At 37.2% G+C, this 19,987-nt stretch overlaps 3 protein-coding genes across 3 annotated transcripts; all 3 read right to left on the bottom strand.

Moving 5' to 3' along the window:
* Nucleotides 1-2,864: 2,864 nt before the first annotated feature.
* LOC100370173 (lipopolysaccharide-induced tumor necrosis factor-alpha factor homolog) lies at nt 2,865-5,411 on the bottom strand. The gene is made up of 3 exons (XM_002739602.4): nt 5,191-5,411; nt 4,063-4,198; nt 2,865-2,973 (listed from the first exon to the last, which is right to left on the bottom strand). Exons 1-3 carry the CDS (start codon nt 5,393-5,395, stop codon nt 2,865-2,867), a joined length of 450 nt encoding a protein of 149 aa, XP_002739648.1. The 5' UTR covers nt 5,396-5,411.
* Nucleotides 5,412-9,256: 3,845 nt separating this feature from the next.
* On the bottom strand, nt 9,257-11,347 carry LOC100369143 (lipopolysaccharide-induced tumor necrosis factor-alpha factor homolog). The gene is made up of 3 exons (XM_002739595.3): nt 11,124-11,347; nt 10,474-10,618; nt 9,257-10,050 (listed from the first exon to the last, which is right to left on the bottom strand). Exons 1-3 carry the CDS (start codon nt 11,221-11,223, stop codon nt 9,942-9,944), a joined length of 354 nt encoding a protein of 117 aa, XP_002739641.1. The 5' UTR covers nt 11,224-11,347; the 3' UTR covers nt 9,257-9,941.
* A 4,139-nt stretch (nt 11,348-15,486) lies between these two features.
* Nucleotides 15,487-19,245, bottom strand: LOC100368995 (lipopolysaccharide-induced tumor necrosis factor-alpha factor homolog). The gene is made up of 4 exons (XM_002739594.4): nt 19,101-19,245; nt 17,338-17,604; nt 16,662-16,803; nt 15,487-15,801 (listed from the first exon to the last, which is right to left on the bottom strand). The coding sequence occupies exons 2-4, from the start codon at nt 17,591-17,593 to the stop codon at nt 15,690-15,692; spliced, it is 510 nt and encodes a 169-aa protein (XP_002739640.1). The 5' UTR covers nt 17,594-17,604; nt 19,101-19,245; the 3' UTR covers nt 15,487-15,689.
* Nucleotides 19,246-19,987: the final 742 nt, after the last annotated feature.

Below are 19,987 nucleotides of genomic sequence, written 5' to 3'. Positions count from 1 at the left end.
GTTTGTTACCCATGAGTTAGACTTGCTTGCAGTCTGTTGCGAATCCGATGAAAAATTCTTGAAAAATAAATATAAATTGCGTAAACGAGGGGTGAACGCGAAAGTCATGTGACCGCGAAATCCCAACAGACTTGCCATCAGTGTAAGCGCCCTCACATTACCGGCCAGATTCATGCTTGTAAATTTGCATATACGTCATACTGTGGATGGAGCAACCATCAAAACCGGTTTCACTGATTATGTTGTTATCATTGATGATCACCGCAGCTAACCTTCAATGAATTCTGCAATATGGCTTATTTCGTTTAAATTGTCATTTTCGGGTAGCAGAATAATGTTTGTCATGGGTAAAACACCACAATGACCGCTCTGACATTGTGATTGGTCAAGCTGTTTTCTACATTTTACAATTATAAAAGGTTTATAAATATTTTATTTAAAACCCTTTTATATGCCGTTTTAAAATAAAATGTATATATATACTACGTTAATACAATACTTTGTTTTCAGTTGGAATTAATTTTTGCCGAAGAGATGAATCAGTGAAAATAAAGTTCTGTGAACATATGTTTTCCAGATATTTTATGCTCAACTCATCAAAAATCATCGAAAATGAACTTCATGGAAAAAATGTTTTTTCAGCGCAAATTAATTCTAGCTAAATGTTATTTTACAGTACTTTTCTCGTGTATACGAATGGTTCAAGTTCATTTCCACTGATGGTTATACAGGATGCTGTGCAATATTTATTGAGATTTAGCTTTTAATTTTCGTCCCGCAGTTCTAGATGATAAAATGTGACACTTAATGCTTAATTTGAAAACATTCCATTTCCATTTTACGTAAACCAGCAATACTGCAATTATGTCGCAACCGTTCTGTCTGTTTGCTTTAACTTAAGTTTTGTGATAGAGATTTTCTAAATTGTAGCTTATTTTTATAAAGGTGTAACACACGAAATAGTTTTATACGTTTTGAGATGACAAGAGTGTATTTATGTACCGGCCATTCAGTGAGAGGTTTTCTTTGTCGATGATATATGTCACACATAATATTATCTTATTTTGTTCAGTTTTTGGTTCGATGCAAATGTCGCGCTCGTATAGAAATCACGCTCCCAAAAATGGCGTTGTTCTCACTTGTGTTTCAGTCGTTCTCGATTTTGAAAGCAGGAGCGAGTGGAAGTGAGAGCGCCACCAGTGTTCAAAAATATGCATGAACCCTAAAGATCACACTTTCTGGTATTTTATGAGATATTGTATTTTGTTCGATATTACACTTATAATGCATTTCTAAATTCTGAATATTCTCTTGCCCGTGTGGTAAATCCTTGTAGTTCACTGGACTAACACATTAGAGTTAAATAAATAAATAAATAAATAAATAAATAAATGAATAAACAACCATCTTGATGTAGCTCATTTATTTGTCCAGTAAAATGTATATATTGAATAAGCCATTTGTGCAATAATTCATAAGTTATTATTTATAACAATATTATATGTAATAAAGTACATACATTTTAATTATTCGTGAAAATTATTTGTGTGCATCTCCACGTTATATGTACTTGAGAACGATTTATTCGAACACTATTTATTTATATATTATAAATACATACAACTTGTTTGAATCGTACATCGTGTCTTATACGTGGTATTCAAATATATGGAATTAAGTGCTGGAGGAAGTGACAAAATGAAACAAATATAATCAAAATTTAGATTTTAGGGGAAAAAATTCTCCCTACAACACAGACATACTCATCAAAAGTTGCGGTTACTGTGACAGTATCACATTAAGTAATTGTATATGCCTTGAAACAAAATAGAATACTAGTATAAAACACAGATGAAAAAATCTGTGATCAAAAAAATGTATAACAAAGAGGTTAACCGTTACAAATTCTAGGAGATAAATTGTAAATATCGAAAATCTACTCTGAGAAATATTTGAAACAAAAAGTACGAATGAGAGCATTCTTCCGGAAAATCCCAATGATTGCATTCCTTAATGTGAATGATAGCTTAATTTAATTCAGAAAATTAGAGCATTCAATCCCATTAAGCATCAATAATTTAAATTCATTAAAATAACAATATTTGGAGTTACAGTCTAATGTAAACAAACAAATAACATTTTAGGTAACTCGGGGATTTTCTTTGGAAGTGATCATCTTCACTTGATTTTGTTTCAGTAATAATGATTTTAAATTGTTTAACTTTCATTTGATTGAATTCCAAGCCATAATTGCAATAAAAATATTGGAATATTGAAAAATGTGAAATATGAAAAAAAAAACTTTGAAAACATATCAGAGACATTCGCTTCCAACAAATCTCGAAGAGGCTAAACATCAGTCACACCTTACATGAATACTCTACATATTAATTAATATATTTGCTACGTCCACTCAACGGCCATAACGCCCGCTACGACCACAATTAAAAGAAGCTGGCCGCCATTCAAATAAAGATAACCTTCAAGTATTTCTTAGTTTTTCAATTAGACCATATGCACACGAGGTCAGCAAAATAGTGACAACTCTTAGACGGTTAAGTGTGGTTTACCGCCATTAAAAATAATTATATATGACAACTATCGTACAAAGATGGTGATTTTGCAAAAAACACTCGTGCGTAGCTTGGGCGGAATATCGGCGGTGTGGATACACCGATTCAGAATGTCTGGCTGGTCTGGTTTGCAACGCGTGATTTCGAAGTGATTGACATAGTGTTCACATTAAGTTAACTTTAGCTTTGTTTGTATATGTGTCGACCCGGTATGTTTGGCTGGTCTGCTTTTTGTGTTTTCATTTGCAGCACGTGATTTCGAAGTCATTTGTTTAGACATTATTTGTTTCTTTAAAGTCTCTTGTATATTCCAACAACGTGGTTACAGTTCGGACACGAGTGTACAACGTTCTTGCACTCGTCAATACAGAATGGGATCAGACAGCATCCACACCAGCAGCTGAAATTAGACAAGATGAAACATCAGGAATTCGTGCACGCGTACATTCATTCTAGTATATACTGTAAAACATGTCTTTTGAGCTAGCATGTTATTTTAGCTAATTTAGCTAATCTATAATTTCGCTAATTCAAGATGCAGCTAATTTAACAGAAAGTATATTCTCACAAGGAGATAGTCGACACTTTAGCTAAATTAAGATTCTGTTAATTCATGCAAAGAGTCAAATCCGCTAAAGTTGCAAGGAGCTATTTCAACATGTTCTGCAGTAGTACGTCTCAGATTACCAATGAGTAAAATCCTGCGATGGGACATTACATTAGGGTACGGACCATTTTGGATTTGAAAATATAATGTTAACATGGATAACATTTTCGAAACCATGAGAAATAACCGAAATTGTGATAGAAATAAGTCATTAATTAAAATTGTCGATATAAACGGTTGCGTCAATACATAGTGTGCAAGGGAATGAAACAAAACGCATTAGACCAGTTCATAATTCGTAATTTTGGTTTGTAATACTGATTTTGTTACGTTCACATGCTTATTTCGATTTATAAATTGACGATGTTAATATTTTACAAATGGTTATGTTCTAATTGTCGTTAAGATAAATCAGCAAATTTCGTTGTGATGGAATTTTCGCTCCGTAATTCAACGTTTAAATTATTCGCAAGATGATGCCTTACTTCCATCCATCCATCCATCCATTTATTCCAGGCTAAGTTCGCTTTTATTTCCCGTCCCCGGTATCCAAATAGATACCCACCTCACTTACATACAGCTCTTCCCACACATACCAGAAAGTAGAATATAACATTGGCTTATGATTACTTGCGAGCGCTGTGCGCGACTTGGATGGTCATTTGGCAGATAGATAATAGTCCCTCTACCCCTCTGGTAGAGGAAATGTGGATAAATGAACACAGATAACCAGAATTAAGACATAGGCGGCGGAGTGAAGCCATACCTACATCACTTATACATTTGATGGTAACTTGTAACGAGGTAGACAACGAAATGAACATTAGTGTTATGAAGATAGCTATTAATGAATGGTAATACTAATATAAAACAATGCCGTACCCAAACAAACACAGTGTACCGGCAATCAGCCACGTTAGCAGTCCTTCGTCGTGTTTGATCTTCGTGATCACGTTAGTTTGGCATACATGGCAGTGTGTGGCCAATGGCGTGTCGCGAAATATGAGATTCTGCGATTCTGAAAATAAAGTGTAAGTTCATTAGAACACTATGTTGATGTAGTCATTATTCATTTTCAAACACACCGTTCCAATGAGCTGCGCCCTCTAGCGAGGAAGCGCGTATGTGACGTCGTGAATGGCTGTAAGCGACGCCATAAACCATTTTTCCATAGGTAGCAAGACTGGGGTGCAAAAATACTCCTGCTTTGTCATGGCAGAAAATACAAACATGTCAGTTTGCTGACAATAGAAGGGAATTTTTAGTTTTGTGTTATTGAGATATATTAACTATATCGTAAACGACGAACTACTGAACCGAACACAGTTGTATGATATTTGAACGTCATTGTTTTCACCCATCTACGTCATTTTAACGTCACGTTAATAATTCGTCGATGGATGGCGCGTTTTATAAGAAACAATTGTTATCGTACGTCTCGAGCGTCAAGTTGTGCACGGATAAAGGATAAACACATTTCTGCAAATTCCTAACTTGGGAAATATCTGTTGTAAGTATTAATTACAATATAATATATGCAATCATTTAATTTGTATTATGGAACAATTCTACGTCACAGGTTAAATATGCGTTCAAGCGCGGTAGTCGTCGCGCTGCGCATGTGCGAGATATATAGGTCTCATATAAACAAAGATGGCGACTTTGACTGTTGCAGATCAACGAGTACGAACTGACACATTTCCAAGTTTTAATTGGGTAATTTTCATGTGATTGGAAGGTATCGAAGGAGTCACCGGCGGTAATCAGTGCAAGTCGCGCCCAGGTCAAACCTCCGTCATACTTGTGATTTCCATTTGAAGAGCGCATTGGGTTGTGGGAAAATCAATGTTTATCAACACAAACATGCGCAGCGCGACGACCACCGCCCTTTAACAGACTACATAATACCGGAACAATCGCTTCGTAGTTGACCATATCCGTTAGTCTAAGAGATGTAAAAGATAACAACAAAGCAAACAGGGATAACATCATCACATTATAACAACATACCAGGAATCATCGCTGTAGTGGCTGAGTACACCTCGGTGGGCGGTTGTTGGTATATTATCATCGGCTGCATGGGTTGTGGGGGCGGGTAGTGGGCACCGTCTTTCTGTGAATACGATGAATCAACCTGACCACTCGGTGAATATTCCGGCGGTGATGTCATCGTGACTGGCACCGTTTGATTCGGTTCATTTCCTGTAGTTTCCATGTTGCGCTTTTTAGGTCCAGCACTTTAGGCCATCCAGTGAGGTAAAACAAAGATTTGGAATTAATATATTAATCAGTAATTTAGGAATAAACATAATATTATAGCATTGGAAGATCTTCGATGATGATGAGTGTGTGTGTGTGTGTGTGTCAAAAACGATGTAATAAAGATATGTTTTCTGCGCTGCCGTGGATTGTCATGGTCCATACGCGTAACGTACCTTAAGTGCAGATCTTCGGTTATAATAATCCTACTGCAGTGATCAGTAATCGGGGAAGTTTGTAGTTTTCCAGAAAGACTTGTGCAGCAGATAGTACAGGAAACGTTTGCTAGCTGTGAAACACTGACGTTTTGAAAGGATATCCGTCGATTCAAGGTAACGCATTGGTAGCCACGTGACACATGTAAGCCAATCGTAATACTGTCGCCTCAACAGGTTATATGCAGTTCACAAAGAAAATATTAACCAACATCCGAAACCGCCCTCAACGACAATGCGTTGAAATCCAGCACAACTAAACTAATACTACAGCTACAAAGTTAAACCAACTATACGCGAAAATTCAAAGCTTGCTAGAAAATGTTGGTCTGACGTCATCCTGTGGAAGCAGGTTTTTGCTATAATGTTCATTTTACTTGTTGACTTGAATGGTTCAAACTTTATGTGTATACTTGCGTAATTTATGTGAACGAGTCAGACCTTTCTGACATCATGTCGTAAATATTACTCTGTAAATATTATTCTGTTGTGTAAATGTTTGTTGGCTCGGCACCCACAGTCATTAATTATGACCGTTAGGAACAATTTATTTCACGGCGTGCGTGTATGATGTTATTCTTCACCTGTCAACACCCCACTCATGCGTGCGGAAGATTTTTTCGCATGAACTTTTTCTTGGGTAGTTTTCTTTTCGTTTAAAACATGGAACTTTTTCTTGGGTAGTTTTCTTTTCGTTTAAAACATGGTTTTTGATTTCATTTTTGTGGCGAATATTTGTTCATAAATTTGGTGGCCAAAACTACCATTTTCGATGCATTTAGAGATAAACTAAGTTTGAGGATTATCATACACACAATCCTGCAGTTACCTTTGGTGTTAGTCTCTCTCAGATTTTTTTTTCATTTCATATAATAATTGACAGCTAAATCGTGTTTCCTTCCCAGATTGCATGACGAACGAAGTTTGTGATTCACTTTAAATTTGTCTATTTCATTCGAGTTTACTTTTATAATAATTTCATATTCTTGAATACCCTGTATCATCGACAATGGCATTAGCAAACCAAACAAGTTGCCCACGACGACATTCTTCTCCGTGTTATACTAAAAATCATATTATGCTGTTTACAACGTTTTGTTAATATAGATGTCAGTTAAACCATAGACACTGTATGCCTACTATACTGTATATGATTGCGTAATGTTAGATATGGGTCCCATGCGACGTATTCAGAACGCACACATTGCTCGACTGATACAGAACACAGATTCGGAGGGCAGACTACGCGTTTAGTAAATTTATGCCCTCTTTACCTACTTTGTGCAATAAATAACTCCACCCTATGGCCTACTAATTGATCGTTGCAGTTTCAAAGGTTTTTTTGTTTAATTTGTTTGTTTAACTGTGTCCATCCTATTTCCAAATACGTCCGTAATTTAGAGGGTGAAAGGTACCAATAACTCAAACAATACACCATCCTATAAAATTGCGTCCTCTAGTAGCAGGGCGCCTCTGTGACGGGCGTCAAAATCATGAAGTGTGTGAGTGAGTGTCGGAGATTCATAATATATATTTGTATTCGTTTTCATATTGCTAATATTATTATTACATGTCATTTCGCTATAGTTAATTCGTTTACCTTTCGCATGAAGGATTCCTCTGAGTAATTCTCGACCAATTAGAATCATTTAATTTCAGCCAATCATTTTACTCTGTATTGTATCTTTTTCTCCCGCGTACTTCATTTTGTATTTCCCGCTTACGTGTTTTCTCTCACGTTCGATACGCACCTATATAAAGGGCTAGTTTCGGAGTTTCGGGGCTCCTTATTCATGTGTTACATGTTTCTATGCCAGTTTATCCAGCAATAAACCATACCGTGTTTTGCATCCACATTGACTGTTTTATTCTGCCATCAAGTTCAACTGAAGCGTATTATTATACCCCACAGTGAGGCAATGCCATTCAAACTCGACAACTCTGTATGGTTGTGTGTTCGTTCGCCATCTAATATATATCTGGTTCACACGTAACATTTACGCCGTTGTAGCACCGCCGTAAATTTAACGACGGTGTTATTTTTACCGTGTGACCAGTTTACGCCGGTGTAAAAATGGCGGATTTTACACCGGCGTAAACTTTCTGACCAGAGTCCGAGCTCAGACCTAAATTCTAAACAAAAGTGTGTGTGAACACGCACAGTGGCATAAACAGTGGCACAAATACCCTCTATCGGGAATTCATGTTCATGTGAGATAAACCCACAGAACTGTGCCGTCAAAAGTAAAACCTTTGAAGTCAAGATTCAAGGAAGCAATTGAAAATAATAACCGTAGTGATAGAGTACGAATATGTTCAAACACGGGTCTAACTATAGAGGGGGTTGCTACACAGGCCTAATATAAAATTACACCGGCGTTTTTAATGTCGTGTGATCGCAAACGAAATACACCGTTGTAGAATCAATGCGACGGAACACCGGTGTTCTCACTGGCCCTACAACGGCTTATTTCTAATCTGTGTGAACCAGGTAATATAGTAAAATCTCTCAAAGCACAATCTTCAAAGATGAACGACTGCAGATCAAAACGACACCAATGTTTTCAATGGCGGCCTTCATATCACCTATTTACGTCATCGAAGCGCGTTGTCAATGGAGGGCGCGATTAGTGGTAATTGTGCACTTTAGGTACAGTTTGTATATTAAGGTAGGTCGAGCCGAATTCAAAGTTTAAACTACTGAGCATGTTACTGCCCATGGATGCAATAACTTTTATTATTAGGGTTGGTATCAATAACATATGTCATTTTTATCCCATGTCGCCGAGCACATTTTGAAATATAAAATAAGAATCTCACTACAGAAACCAGCGTGAAAATAATCCGATTTTTATAATTTTCTATGACATTTGGGACTTTTATATCCCGAACAATTGTCAAGAGATCCAATTTTGTTTTGTCATTTTTGGTTGATATGAACTTATAATAATGAAATGTGGCATATATTTTCAACTCGACTCAATTCTACCTAGTGCGACAGAATATGATAAATGGTATATTGTTTTCCATGTCAGCAAATTGCGTACTGGCAGAGATGGGCGTACCAGTATTATGACGTGTAAATGTATGTAGCAGCCGCGATTTATTCATATTTACCTATCTATCACAGTATTCACCGATTAAACACGAAAATCATTCGAAAATCATTCGATGATAATTACAGCAAGTGTCCATCACATATATATTTTGGTATGCATGTGCCCCTCCCTCTAGGCCCAGTGGTCATCACTGTGATCGCATCGTGCCATAAATTTACGATTATGTGTTTAATTGCTGCATCTGAATACAGGTTCTTCACCATATTAGTTTGTAGTCACACATCGCGTTCAAATTTCATGTAAACAATGTATTTTTCACGTCCCCGCCCCCACCGGACGGTTTTGGTTTTCCATCAAATTCTAGAATACACAGCTTATATCGTCGCCCCGCGTCTTGTTCGACATGGGTCTCCTGCGACGTCACAGCGCATGTAGATTACACTGTGTTTACATGAAATGTCAATGCTTACGCTAACATGTTTTGAAGAGCGAGGTCTGGAACGCACTGGCAAGCGATTACAGTAGAAATATAACATTACAAAATGAGGACAAAGCTTACGTCATTTTATTTCAATCTCAATTAAAAGAGGAATTTGTTTACAAAACTTGATTTTCAGACAAGATATAAATAGTAAATGTGTACATATTAACAACATTCAAACCAGGTACAAGTTCAAATCCATTGGCTGAGGGCGTGTATCCGATGACGTCATGCGTGCGGATACTCTGATGATCGTTTGTAGCTACTCTGAAATTGATCGCCGGTTTCCCTGACTTATGGTTTTATTTTATGCCACTGCTCACAAAATCTAGATAAAAAAATTAATGGTCACTGAACTACTTTTCGCACAAAGAATGTGTCAAACATCTATAAACATGGAGATTTTTGAAATTTTTTCCAATGGTTACTATAGTAAAAAGTTCACAGCATATCTCACAATTTCGTTCGTATACATATGATGAAAAAATATGTAGAAAATAAGATAGTTCCTTATGATTATCCCGAATGATTGGGGAATTACGACGATTTTTTTTTTTTTTTTTTTAGACTGGTTTTCTTCGAAAGAATATTTTCTACTTGGTAAAAAATTATAAAAGTCAATGACTGATGTCTAAATCAATAATTATTTATCAATATTAAAAGAAATAAACGTAATTTGATTGACGGTATTTAATAGATGAGGTTGAATACCCGCGAACAACCTTAATTATAGTCTTTTTTCGGGTCCTACATTTGTGAATATTTTCCTAGAACAATATTACAATTAGGGCAACAGTGCACTGCGTCTTTGCACGCATCAATGCAAAACGGGATCAGACAACAACCCATCCAACACCTGCAAAGTAAAATAGAATTAGTGAGTGAATTAATTAATTAATATATGTATAAATGAATTAATGGGAGTGGATACAAAAACTATTTGCAAATTATTTTTATTTAATTTAAAGCGGGGAGTCGTCACCTGCGCATGCGCCAGATGGCCATATCGTGTCATTGTTTACAAACAAGCGTCTACCCATGAGCCTTTCGTTTTTAGTGTGTGTTGTTATCGTCGCCTGGTACTCAATTCCCGCACGTGAGCAGGTGATGACCCTCCCGCTTTAATAGAAATAAGTGCTTGGTTATGCCTGGGGATTTCTTATGGATACCTGGAGCTATGTTGATTGTCGAGTTTCTTTGGGCTGGTGTCGATTTCCGCAGCGCTGAATATATATATATATCAGTGTGAACAGGACACGCCCAACGTGTTAGTACTTACCCAACAAGACAGACGATACCTGCAGCAAGATAGGTAACGGTACCATTCTCATAGGTCACCGTGGTGACGATAGTATTGTGACAATGCGGACATTCTTGGCTTACAGGCACTTGGGTATATCTTATCCCAGCGGAGATCACGGTCACTAAAAAAAAAAGCACGACCACTACGGTTACTGCAAATGCCGTTATGTAGAATTGAAGTGTTCTCGTTTATGAACTTGGCTAGAGGTTCATGTTCATGAGATCATGGAGCTAGATGATGAGACAAATCATAGAGAAAAGTACTAATCAACAAACAACCTCAGGTGAATGTTCATTCGTCAGGTGATTTTGTGACGTACGAGGCTGTATATTACTATTATTGCTGAATAAATCTATTTTTAAAGAATAAACAACGCATTTGTGCAAAATGTCGTTTTAATTAGCCCGACGAAAGGCACATGACTGAGAATCAATATCGCTAACACGCGGTACGGTATGAGAACAACCGAAAAAGGTCGCCTTATCACAATTTCTCCTTGAATGCAGTGCACTGCAATCATGACGTATACAAGTACGTAGACGTGGTGTTACTAAAAAATGGCAAATATCACAACACATACGAGGTGTCATTTTCACCCCAGTTTCTCTAGTACATAAGTGGTCTACCTGCTGGCTGTACTGTCACGGGTTGTGGTTGTGCCTGCACACCTCCTGGGACTGCTTCGTTGTACGTCGGCGGCGGCGGTGGGGCTCGATTTTGGTCCATCTTTGCTAGAAATGTTACTAGTGAACAGTGCAGTAGACTGTAATATGTTGAATTGGCTTGAAGCTGAGTGCTTTGTGTGCAGTATAGGTTTGCAATGCTACACAATAGCGGACGTCACGAGATTGTGAAAAGGCCTTTCTAATTGTCAGTGGCTTTATGAACCAAGGTACATAGGAACGTGTAACGTCATAGGCACATGTTTGTTGGTTTCTATGTATAGCTGAAACCGATCAATAATGCATGATTGATTAGTGGCCTCGCTGTCCGTCAGACTTATTTTACGCAATGGTCACAAAAACCGAGTACACTCACTCCGTACGTTCTATTGTGAAATCCGTTAGTGTGTGATTCCATTTTACAGTTATTGTGCGTGTTTTTATATTCTACCGGTACGTTTTAACATTTCCTTCTAAATTATGGATAACGAACCATTGTTCGAAACGTCTAGTTATTTCGAATAGTTACTTAGTGAGGACACGAACAGATAAAATTTATAAAACTTACCATAAATATCATACTTAGCTATGCTACGCTCTTGTTCTCAGTTCTTTTATCTATTTTTTACTGATTTGTTTCCGAGTATTTGTATTGGATTCAGTTTACTTAAATATTGTGGTCATGATTCTATAAAATAAATTACTGTAAAATACTTTATATTAGCTGGAATTAATTTTCGCCGAAAAGATACTTTGGGCGTTTTTTATGGAGTTTTTTTTATTGATTTTTGACGAGATGAATGTAAAATATATGAAAAAAGGTATAAAATAGCGAAAATAAAGTATTTTACAGTAGCTTACCCGAGTAAAATTTTGGTCGCGATTTTATGCGGAGTATTGCTTTGTTCTACAATTTGATTACACTTATGAAATCGATATGTTTATGATTTTACGAAGCCTGGGTGAGGGAAATTTACAATACATTAATCATAGAAAATTGAAATGTGTGGTTGAGGGTGAATTGTTGTATAGCCCAGTGCACACTAACCTTTGACTTACGGTGGGCTGGACGGGGTGTCGTGTAACCTCATCAATATGTACAATGTGACAAGCCTGTTATGTGGGCATAATCTTAGCCAGTATGGCCTGCCCATAGCAACGAGCTCAAAGCGTGATATTTCCTAAAATAATTCTGAAAAAAAAAATTTTGCATCTTTTTCAAACCTAAAAAACCCAGGGGTCGCAATTTTGTTTATTGTGTCACATGCCCGTAATGTAAAAAAAATGATTTTTGTCGATTCAGTTAACAGAAGGTTGTATCCCTACCGTGTGTTATTTACGTTTGGGGCCTACTTCAAAACGTGAAAAGCCGTGGTATACGGTGTATTTTGCATATTAATTAAAAATCTGATTTTGACCAATCAGAACGACGTATTCAGACAAATAACATAGTTGAACTCTGGTGACCTTGCCCTTTGTTATATAATATAATTCCCTTTATCATAGTTTGTTTCAATATAAATATGCATTGTCATAATTAATTTTGAATACAAACAAGTTTTGGGGTTGAACCAACAGTGGGGAATCAGTCTACCGAATGTCCTTAAAAGATGTAAATATCTTACAAAAACATTGGTGCCTTATTTGTTTAATTATTTTAAGGAACATAATTTCCAGCTTTATTGAAAGTAATTGAGATATTTAGAATAAAATCAAATATCTCATTGCAAAAAAAAGTGCTACTTTTAGATGTGAATAGATTCATAAAACATGCAAGATAACAGAAAAATTTAGCTGGCTTTAGTTCAAGTATTTTGTACAGGTGTCTGTCAAAAATGAATGATTCACTGAGACAAATATGAACTGCCTCATTGTGTGACTACTGTATTATATGAAAAGTAAAAAAACACCCTTTATGAATAGCTATCATGTTGCAAGCTCTGCTTTGTATGCAAATCAACTTAAATAGTTGGTGTCCAGTGGAGGGAGAAGTCAACAGTACTGTTGCCTCCTGAGAAACTACATCTTCAAACACTGCAATGTCTGAAGTGCGTTTTTAAACTAGTATTATAAAAACTCTATCATTCTGTTCTAATAGCTGAAACATATTCCTGTGAGTTTTCATTTGTCGAATGAACTGTTTGTCAAATACAGAATACATATATTTTAGAATAATTTTCTTTTTAAAATGTGGATGAAATGTTTTGCTTTTAATGTATTTTTTATGTATTGTTTTTGATTTGATAACTTTTGACTAAACAGATTTTCTATTAGCTTCAGATCTTGATCAAAGTTTGGCACCCAGTTCATAGCAGTGCTTATATTGATTTTCTGACATCTTGTTTTCTGTAAAGATTTTATTGGTAGGTTTGCAAATGTGTATCAGACTGTGCAATCTCTCCATGAGTTGGTTTTGAAACCCAGTATGGGATTCTGAGATACATTACCAAGGATATTATTACAAGATAAATCATTTGCTTCATTGAACACATACAACAATGCATATTTCCACTGAGATCAGTGACCTTTGATGTGTATCACCAGTGATCAGTCAAGTAGAAATAGTCAAAATATTTTATCAGATTTTCTCAATTTTTGCATGATATTTTCATATAGGACATCTGTTGTTCAAACTCAGGAAGTTTGATAAAGTTTGGAATAGAATTATTAAAGTTATTATGCACACAATAACAATTATTAACGACGACGACGACAACAACAACGACGACGACGACGACAACGCCGGACAAAATTTTTCCCTTAATATACCTTTCCCTTCCATCTTTGATGGTACGGGCAAGGTAAAAATGCATAATATAATGCGTGTTTTTTTGTTTGCTTTTAAATGAAAGTTTCACGAAATAAAACATAAATAACTCACATATATATTTATTTATTTATCGCAAGGGGATTATAACATTTCTTTATTAGGTCTCATGTTCGTGTTCGACATGGGTCTTATAGCGGCCATGATGTGCACAACTGTGATATATTTATGTGTATTTCTATTCTATTTTAGTAGTGGGTCTCAGTTCTAGTAGACATTAGTTATATAGATTTGAGAGCGTGAATATTGTACCGTTTTTATGGTAGCGAGAGGGGAAACACAAGTTATAGTTTAATTGAGATAAGGACTTTCCTCGCCAGTTACTAAGCATGCAGTTATAGCAATGTATATGTTTTCAGAAATCTGCGATATAGCAGATTACGATCATATATGTTTCGTGTTAATATTTGCTCAGAGAGTTACGATCTTTCCCGTGAGCCTCCTAAACATAAAATAAGTGATGACAGTAGTCTGTACATAAGTAATTTTGACGTTTTGAGTGTCTAGCATGTCTAGCATATTGTTTTGTCATGTGATAACCTGTGAGCAGAATAAATACATTTATATTTTGGTAGTATTTTTTTTCCTTTGTATGTCGTTTCTTGGCGCAAGGACGTGACACACGTAGCGTGGGGCCGTGACAAGTACTGTAAAGGGGGTAATTATTCACTGGGTTTTAATTTAGCTTATTTCGCTGACTGGAAAAACGCGCTAAATTAAAACACAGTGAATATGTAAAATTTAGCATAGAACACATTATCTAAATGACGAAACCGTGAATTTAAAACCCACTGAATATGCTCGAAATGGTAAATCAGTGAAATTTAAACCCAGTGAAAATTAGTCATTTTACAGTATAAAATACATCATTACTAAGCCTCATGTGCAAGAACGCCACGTTCATTGGCCAGAACGCGTCCATGTGACGGTCAATAAAACTAATATTGATTATCTAGAGACTGAATTACTAGTATGTGATTGCTGTATGTTGTCTCCATAGATCTCCGATGTCATGTCGATTTCATTCCATGTGCATAACATGTTTCACTTAGCTATAGACAATTTAAATCAGAATACGTGACAAAGGAAAAACGAGGAAGATTCATTTTATTAACATCGATGCTGTTTAATAAAAACAATTCAGAATCGTTTACAAAAAGTGCAAATACTCACTGCACAGTCACCCAATACCCATCATCCCACCCTACCGAATACCCAAGATCACCCAACTATTAACTACCAACAGAATGCCGTCTACCCATTCTATCCTTACAATGCCTCCCACTTCCCTACTAGTCATGTTCCCCTCCAATGCCTAGGGTCGTCTGATTATTGGTTAATTTATAAAACTATAGTAAAATTAAATAAATGCAAATCTGTAATCGATAAGAAAGTGACGCCTCAAATAGCATCCGTAGCCGCTGAGACCAATTTGTTCGACGTGTGGCCAAGTCAAAAGTAGAAAGGCTTAAAAATATGTGTCCGACGTTTAAGTAAAACTTTGAGCTGGATATCATTTAAAACAATATACGTGTCCAAGCAACCCACGAATGTGGCTCCAGACGTGCACTACCTACTGATGCCCAATTGCAGAGAGTGAACTGTGACTTTGGGTCGACAACATTACTACATAATACAATGGACAAATATGACTGTATCAATATATCGTGTATCCGCTGCCGCGGTAAATAGCTGTGCCTGAGTTAAGAGAGGCGATCAAATTTTCCGACCAGCGTTTTACAGTTGGGACACGTATGCTCCACGTCTTTGCAGACATCCAGAAACAGAGGTATCAGGAAACAGCCAAGCCAACCGCTGAAATAAGAAAACAAAGAATACGAATGTTTTACTATAAAGCGTCGCGTTCAATGTGGGACCCATGCGACGTATACAGCGCGAGTCGTGTGTATTTACAAGAAATCAGAACGCGCTGTGCACTATGATGTTAGCTCAGCTTCAAATATCCCGAGATTGATCTTTTTGGGAAAATTGTTTTTTGGTGGTACCGTATATGAATAAATTACCAGGGCTTAAGGTACACGATCGGCAATCGGGAAAAGTAACCCGACGGTACCAGGTCGCCACTATGAAATATCATTTCGTCTTCGATAATTATCATGCACATCAAAACTGACACTTATTTATTGAGGAAATGCTAAGTACCCACACCATAACGTATTTGTTTGATAGTCGTGCCGAATCTATGCTTGCGAAGTTTTTGATTTGTGACTTTTTTGAAGAGTTAATGAGTTTCGTATAGTACAGTCGTGAAAAAGGCTTTGCTCAAATATTTTTTGTGATTGTTATGTCCTTGCGACACATGCTCTTGAAACTACTAGTATACTGACCAGCCTCATAGATTTCTATATGGTACATCATTACATCGCCACCATAGTTCGAAATACAGAGGGGCCATGAAACGAAAAACGAACTTTTGAAGAGAACATTTGATTCGAATGATTACGTCATAAACATCGTGTATTTAATACAACTACTAGAAGGGTGTGGTGATTCAGCAAAATCAGTATCGTGGTGATATGAGTGTTGAAGCTGTAAACCAAATCCTACGTGAATCGAGAAGTAGGGCAAGGTAAAAGTCAACAAACACGTGGCAATCAAACCGTGACGTGAATAAACAAAAAGCATACACGAATGTTATGGATATGGCAACTCACCCAAACACGCAGATGATACCAGCAACCATCCAGGTAAAGAGGCCGGTGACGTAAGATGTTTGAGTGGAAACCACTTGTTGGCATGAGGGACACTGCACTTGAACCGGGTAGTCACGGTAACGAGGGGAATGAACTGTGGTCACTAGAAATTACAGATACACAGTTAGGTTAACTACATGGAGGATAGAAGGACACAATTCCATACCAAAACTGAGTGCACCACGGGAACTGTAACAGTGGATTTTAACAGTTTCGATATCTCCGGCAAAACACGGAAGCATGCACGGTTCCCAATTCCCAAATGTACCAATAACCGCCCCTGAAACACTCTGATGTGTGCATAATTATAATAGTTCTTCATTCGAAGACAATAAACTTTCCTATAGGTCGCGCCCTCTAGCGACGAACCACATCTGTGACGTCAAAATGTCGTAATAGTTGATTAGCGACGTAGTTCAAGAAGACACTTGCAATTTTGTTATTGACAACGACCACGGATCAATTTCACACAATTACGCCACAAAATTTAAAGCGCTTCGTACTAGAGGACTTATAACAACGTTGCCTTGTATGAGTTATAAATCTATTTCTTTTATAAGGTATACACAATCCGAGTGTTATTGTGCATAATAAAATCATATCATAAATAATAATAAAAAACATTAATAGTATATACCGTTAGGTCCGGCTCCAACGACCACAGTCGTGCCCATTTGTTGACCAACTGGAGCTTGAACGTATCCCTGCGGCGGCGGAGGACCTTGTAGATACTGGGGTGGTGGTTGTTGAGGGTATTGGGCGGGTGGAGGCTGTTGGGGATATTGGGCGGGTGGAGGCTGTTGGGGATATTGTGGCGGTGGTGGCTGCTGACCGCCTAGTTCACCGCCGGCTGGCGGATATGTAAGGGGCGTTTCCTCCGGTTTCTCTGTCATCTTTGTCACACCTATTATAAACAAAATAAGTATATGTAGTTGTCCGTTTTGGTGTGGAATTACAATTATAAACTTCACTGTTGTTGGTAAAATAATAGCCCCCATGAGGCTGATTGCGGATTTTCCTATATATACTGACTTATATCACAATGCACCGGAGACTGACACTGGCTATAATAGCTGCCTCACTACGATAAAGTAAACCAGAACGCACACACTCAGTTTACTTTGCTTTGTACGACTCGGACTTGTCTAATATCTCTACATCAACTCCAAATTTTACACCTTGTCACGCCCTAAGACCTCGAAACAATACTAGTAGACTGGTATGTTGTTTGACTCCTCGCTGGATTTATTTATCCACTGCCTTATGCTCTGATGTACGTTCCCGGGGGTGTACGTTATTTCTGAGCTTCTACCCATTTCGATTGCGAAGGATATGCTGCCCTCAACGGTATCACTTCTGAAGACATTATCGTTTCCAAGTGCGTGAATGTTCCTCCATTTTGTAAATTGGGATATTTTTAAAAATAAATATTTGGGCTAAGCATGTGACGACTTTATCATCTATACCCAACGGTGATTATTAGTAAAACGGCGACGTCGACTGCACTATAGTCCTGATTGGTATAATTGTTTCAACCGTATCTTACGGCGTATTTTACAACCTTGACCATTGAGTACTTAGCTATCCAGCAATAATTAACACGTCAGTGACGGATCGTCTTCAGACAACTGAACCCGAATGTTTTTGTATACTACTACACATACCACAAACATAGTAGGGGGTTGGCAATGGGTAGCTGGTACAGTTTTACTGGAAATGAAAAGTTTTTGTTTACAATTTACAAGAAAAAAAAAGTCGTTTTTACAGTGAAAATTGAATGTTTTTATTTTACCTAAATTTTGCAGTGAATTGTGTCATCTAGTCGTTTTACAGTTATGAAAATGTAATTTCCCTGGATTATTCTTTACGATTTTTTTTTATTTGGATGTAAATTCTTGTACGTACCGAGAAAAATAACACATTTTTACAGTGTACGAAAAAAATATTTGATTGATTACGTTGTACGTCTAGCTTGTGATTACAGAATTACGGAATTTATTTGTTTCAATTTACGTTGTACGAACAAAAAAAATATTGCAATTACGTTGAACAAAAATAACCCTTGCCCCCCCCCCCCTCCCATAGTAATACACTGCAATCGAGGTCAAGCCAAGGTCAAATACACAATGAATCACCCGATAGCGACTAATGTCGGTTTTTCTCTCTGTTAGTAGTGAACGTGAATGGTTTGGGCTGTTATTAAATCAAGACGTAATCCGTTGCGTACGACTGGATGATAATGCAAGATTGGGGGGTTTATATGAACGTTCTCGTAGCTATCAAATACCCGAAATAGCTTCAGACACAGTCCGTCGATCTCAAACTCAAGCTATGACGTAACAACATAACAGAATCCATTTTCTATGAGAACGAGAGCACAATGAGTCAGCAACAACTCACCTGTACACTATAACGGTCGCCAATACAAGCAATCAGCCACAATAACAAGAGGACACTGACCCTCCGATAGTAAAACTGTCTAAGACTAATGTATTATACTAAAGGGCAGGAGTATGTATTTACGCACTTGCACTGCTAGTCACGTGATCTATACGGGGGCGCTGCACTCAATCACTTTCATACATTTAAATAATTTTCATTATGCAATACTTGAGTTTTACCACAGGGAGCCCAGGCACTATGATCAACTGTACGCACTCTCTATGAACGGGGAAGGGGTATCGGCTAGTATCTAGTGTAAGAAATAGACAAGGGATGAAGGCTCCAGCCAGCTCGTATTTTTTAACTGTAAAAAACAGAAGAACAGAATGAAAAATAAAATCTATAAAAAATATCAGGTTGAAGAATATTAGTTGCTCTTTCAAATTTCGCCAAAGCTTTGCCTATATTTTACCTATATCTGCAGAATAAATCAAGAAAACTACACAAATTGACTCAATTTACGAATAATTAACGGTTTGCCCGAACGCATGGCACAGTTGGAGGCGCGGCCTGTTCAGCATTTGTCAACAACCAATCACAAGACAGGTTACGAACCAGTTGAGCAAGGTTAACCGAGTCGTGACTTCGATGTGGTTCGTACCTCTTGGACGACGACATACTCAAGAGACCGGTGCGCCGTTTGATTTTTTACCATGAATCTCACTTTAAAATTGGTAGCCAAGTATTGACATGCCTAGAGTCATATTAGGTGACTTTAGAAGTAATGGAACACTGTCTTGTAACTCATATCACGGCTGACACATACAGAAAATGTCCCATTTGTAAAACTAGTGAAGTAGAGGATAAAAATACACTTTCTTCTAAACTGTAAATTATACATGAAT

This window comes from Saccoglossus kowalevskii, chromosome 18 (genome assembly GCF_978046115.1).
Source record: "Saccoglossus kowalevskii chromosome 18, keSacKowa6.1, whole genome shotgun sequence".
NCBI classification, from domain to species: domain Eukaryota; kingdom Metazoa; phylum Hemichordata; class Enteropneusta; family Harrimaniidae; genus Saccoglossus; species Saccoglossus kowalevskii.
Note: the sequence above shows the minus strand (reverse complement) of the source record. Positions and strands in the feature narration are given on the sequence as shown.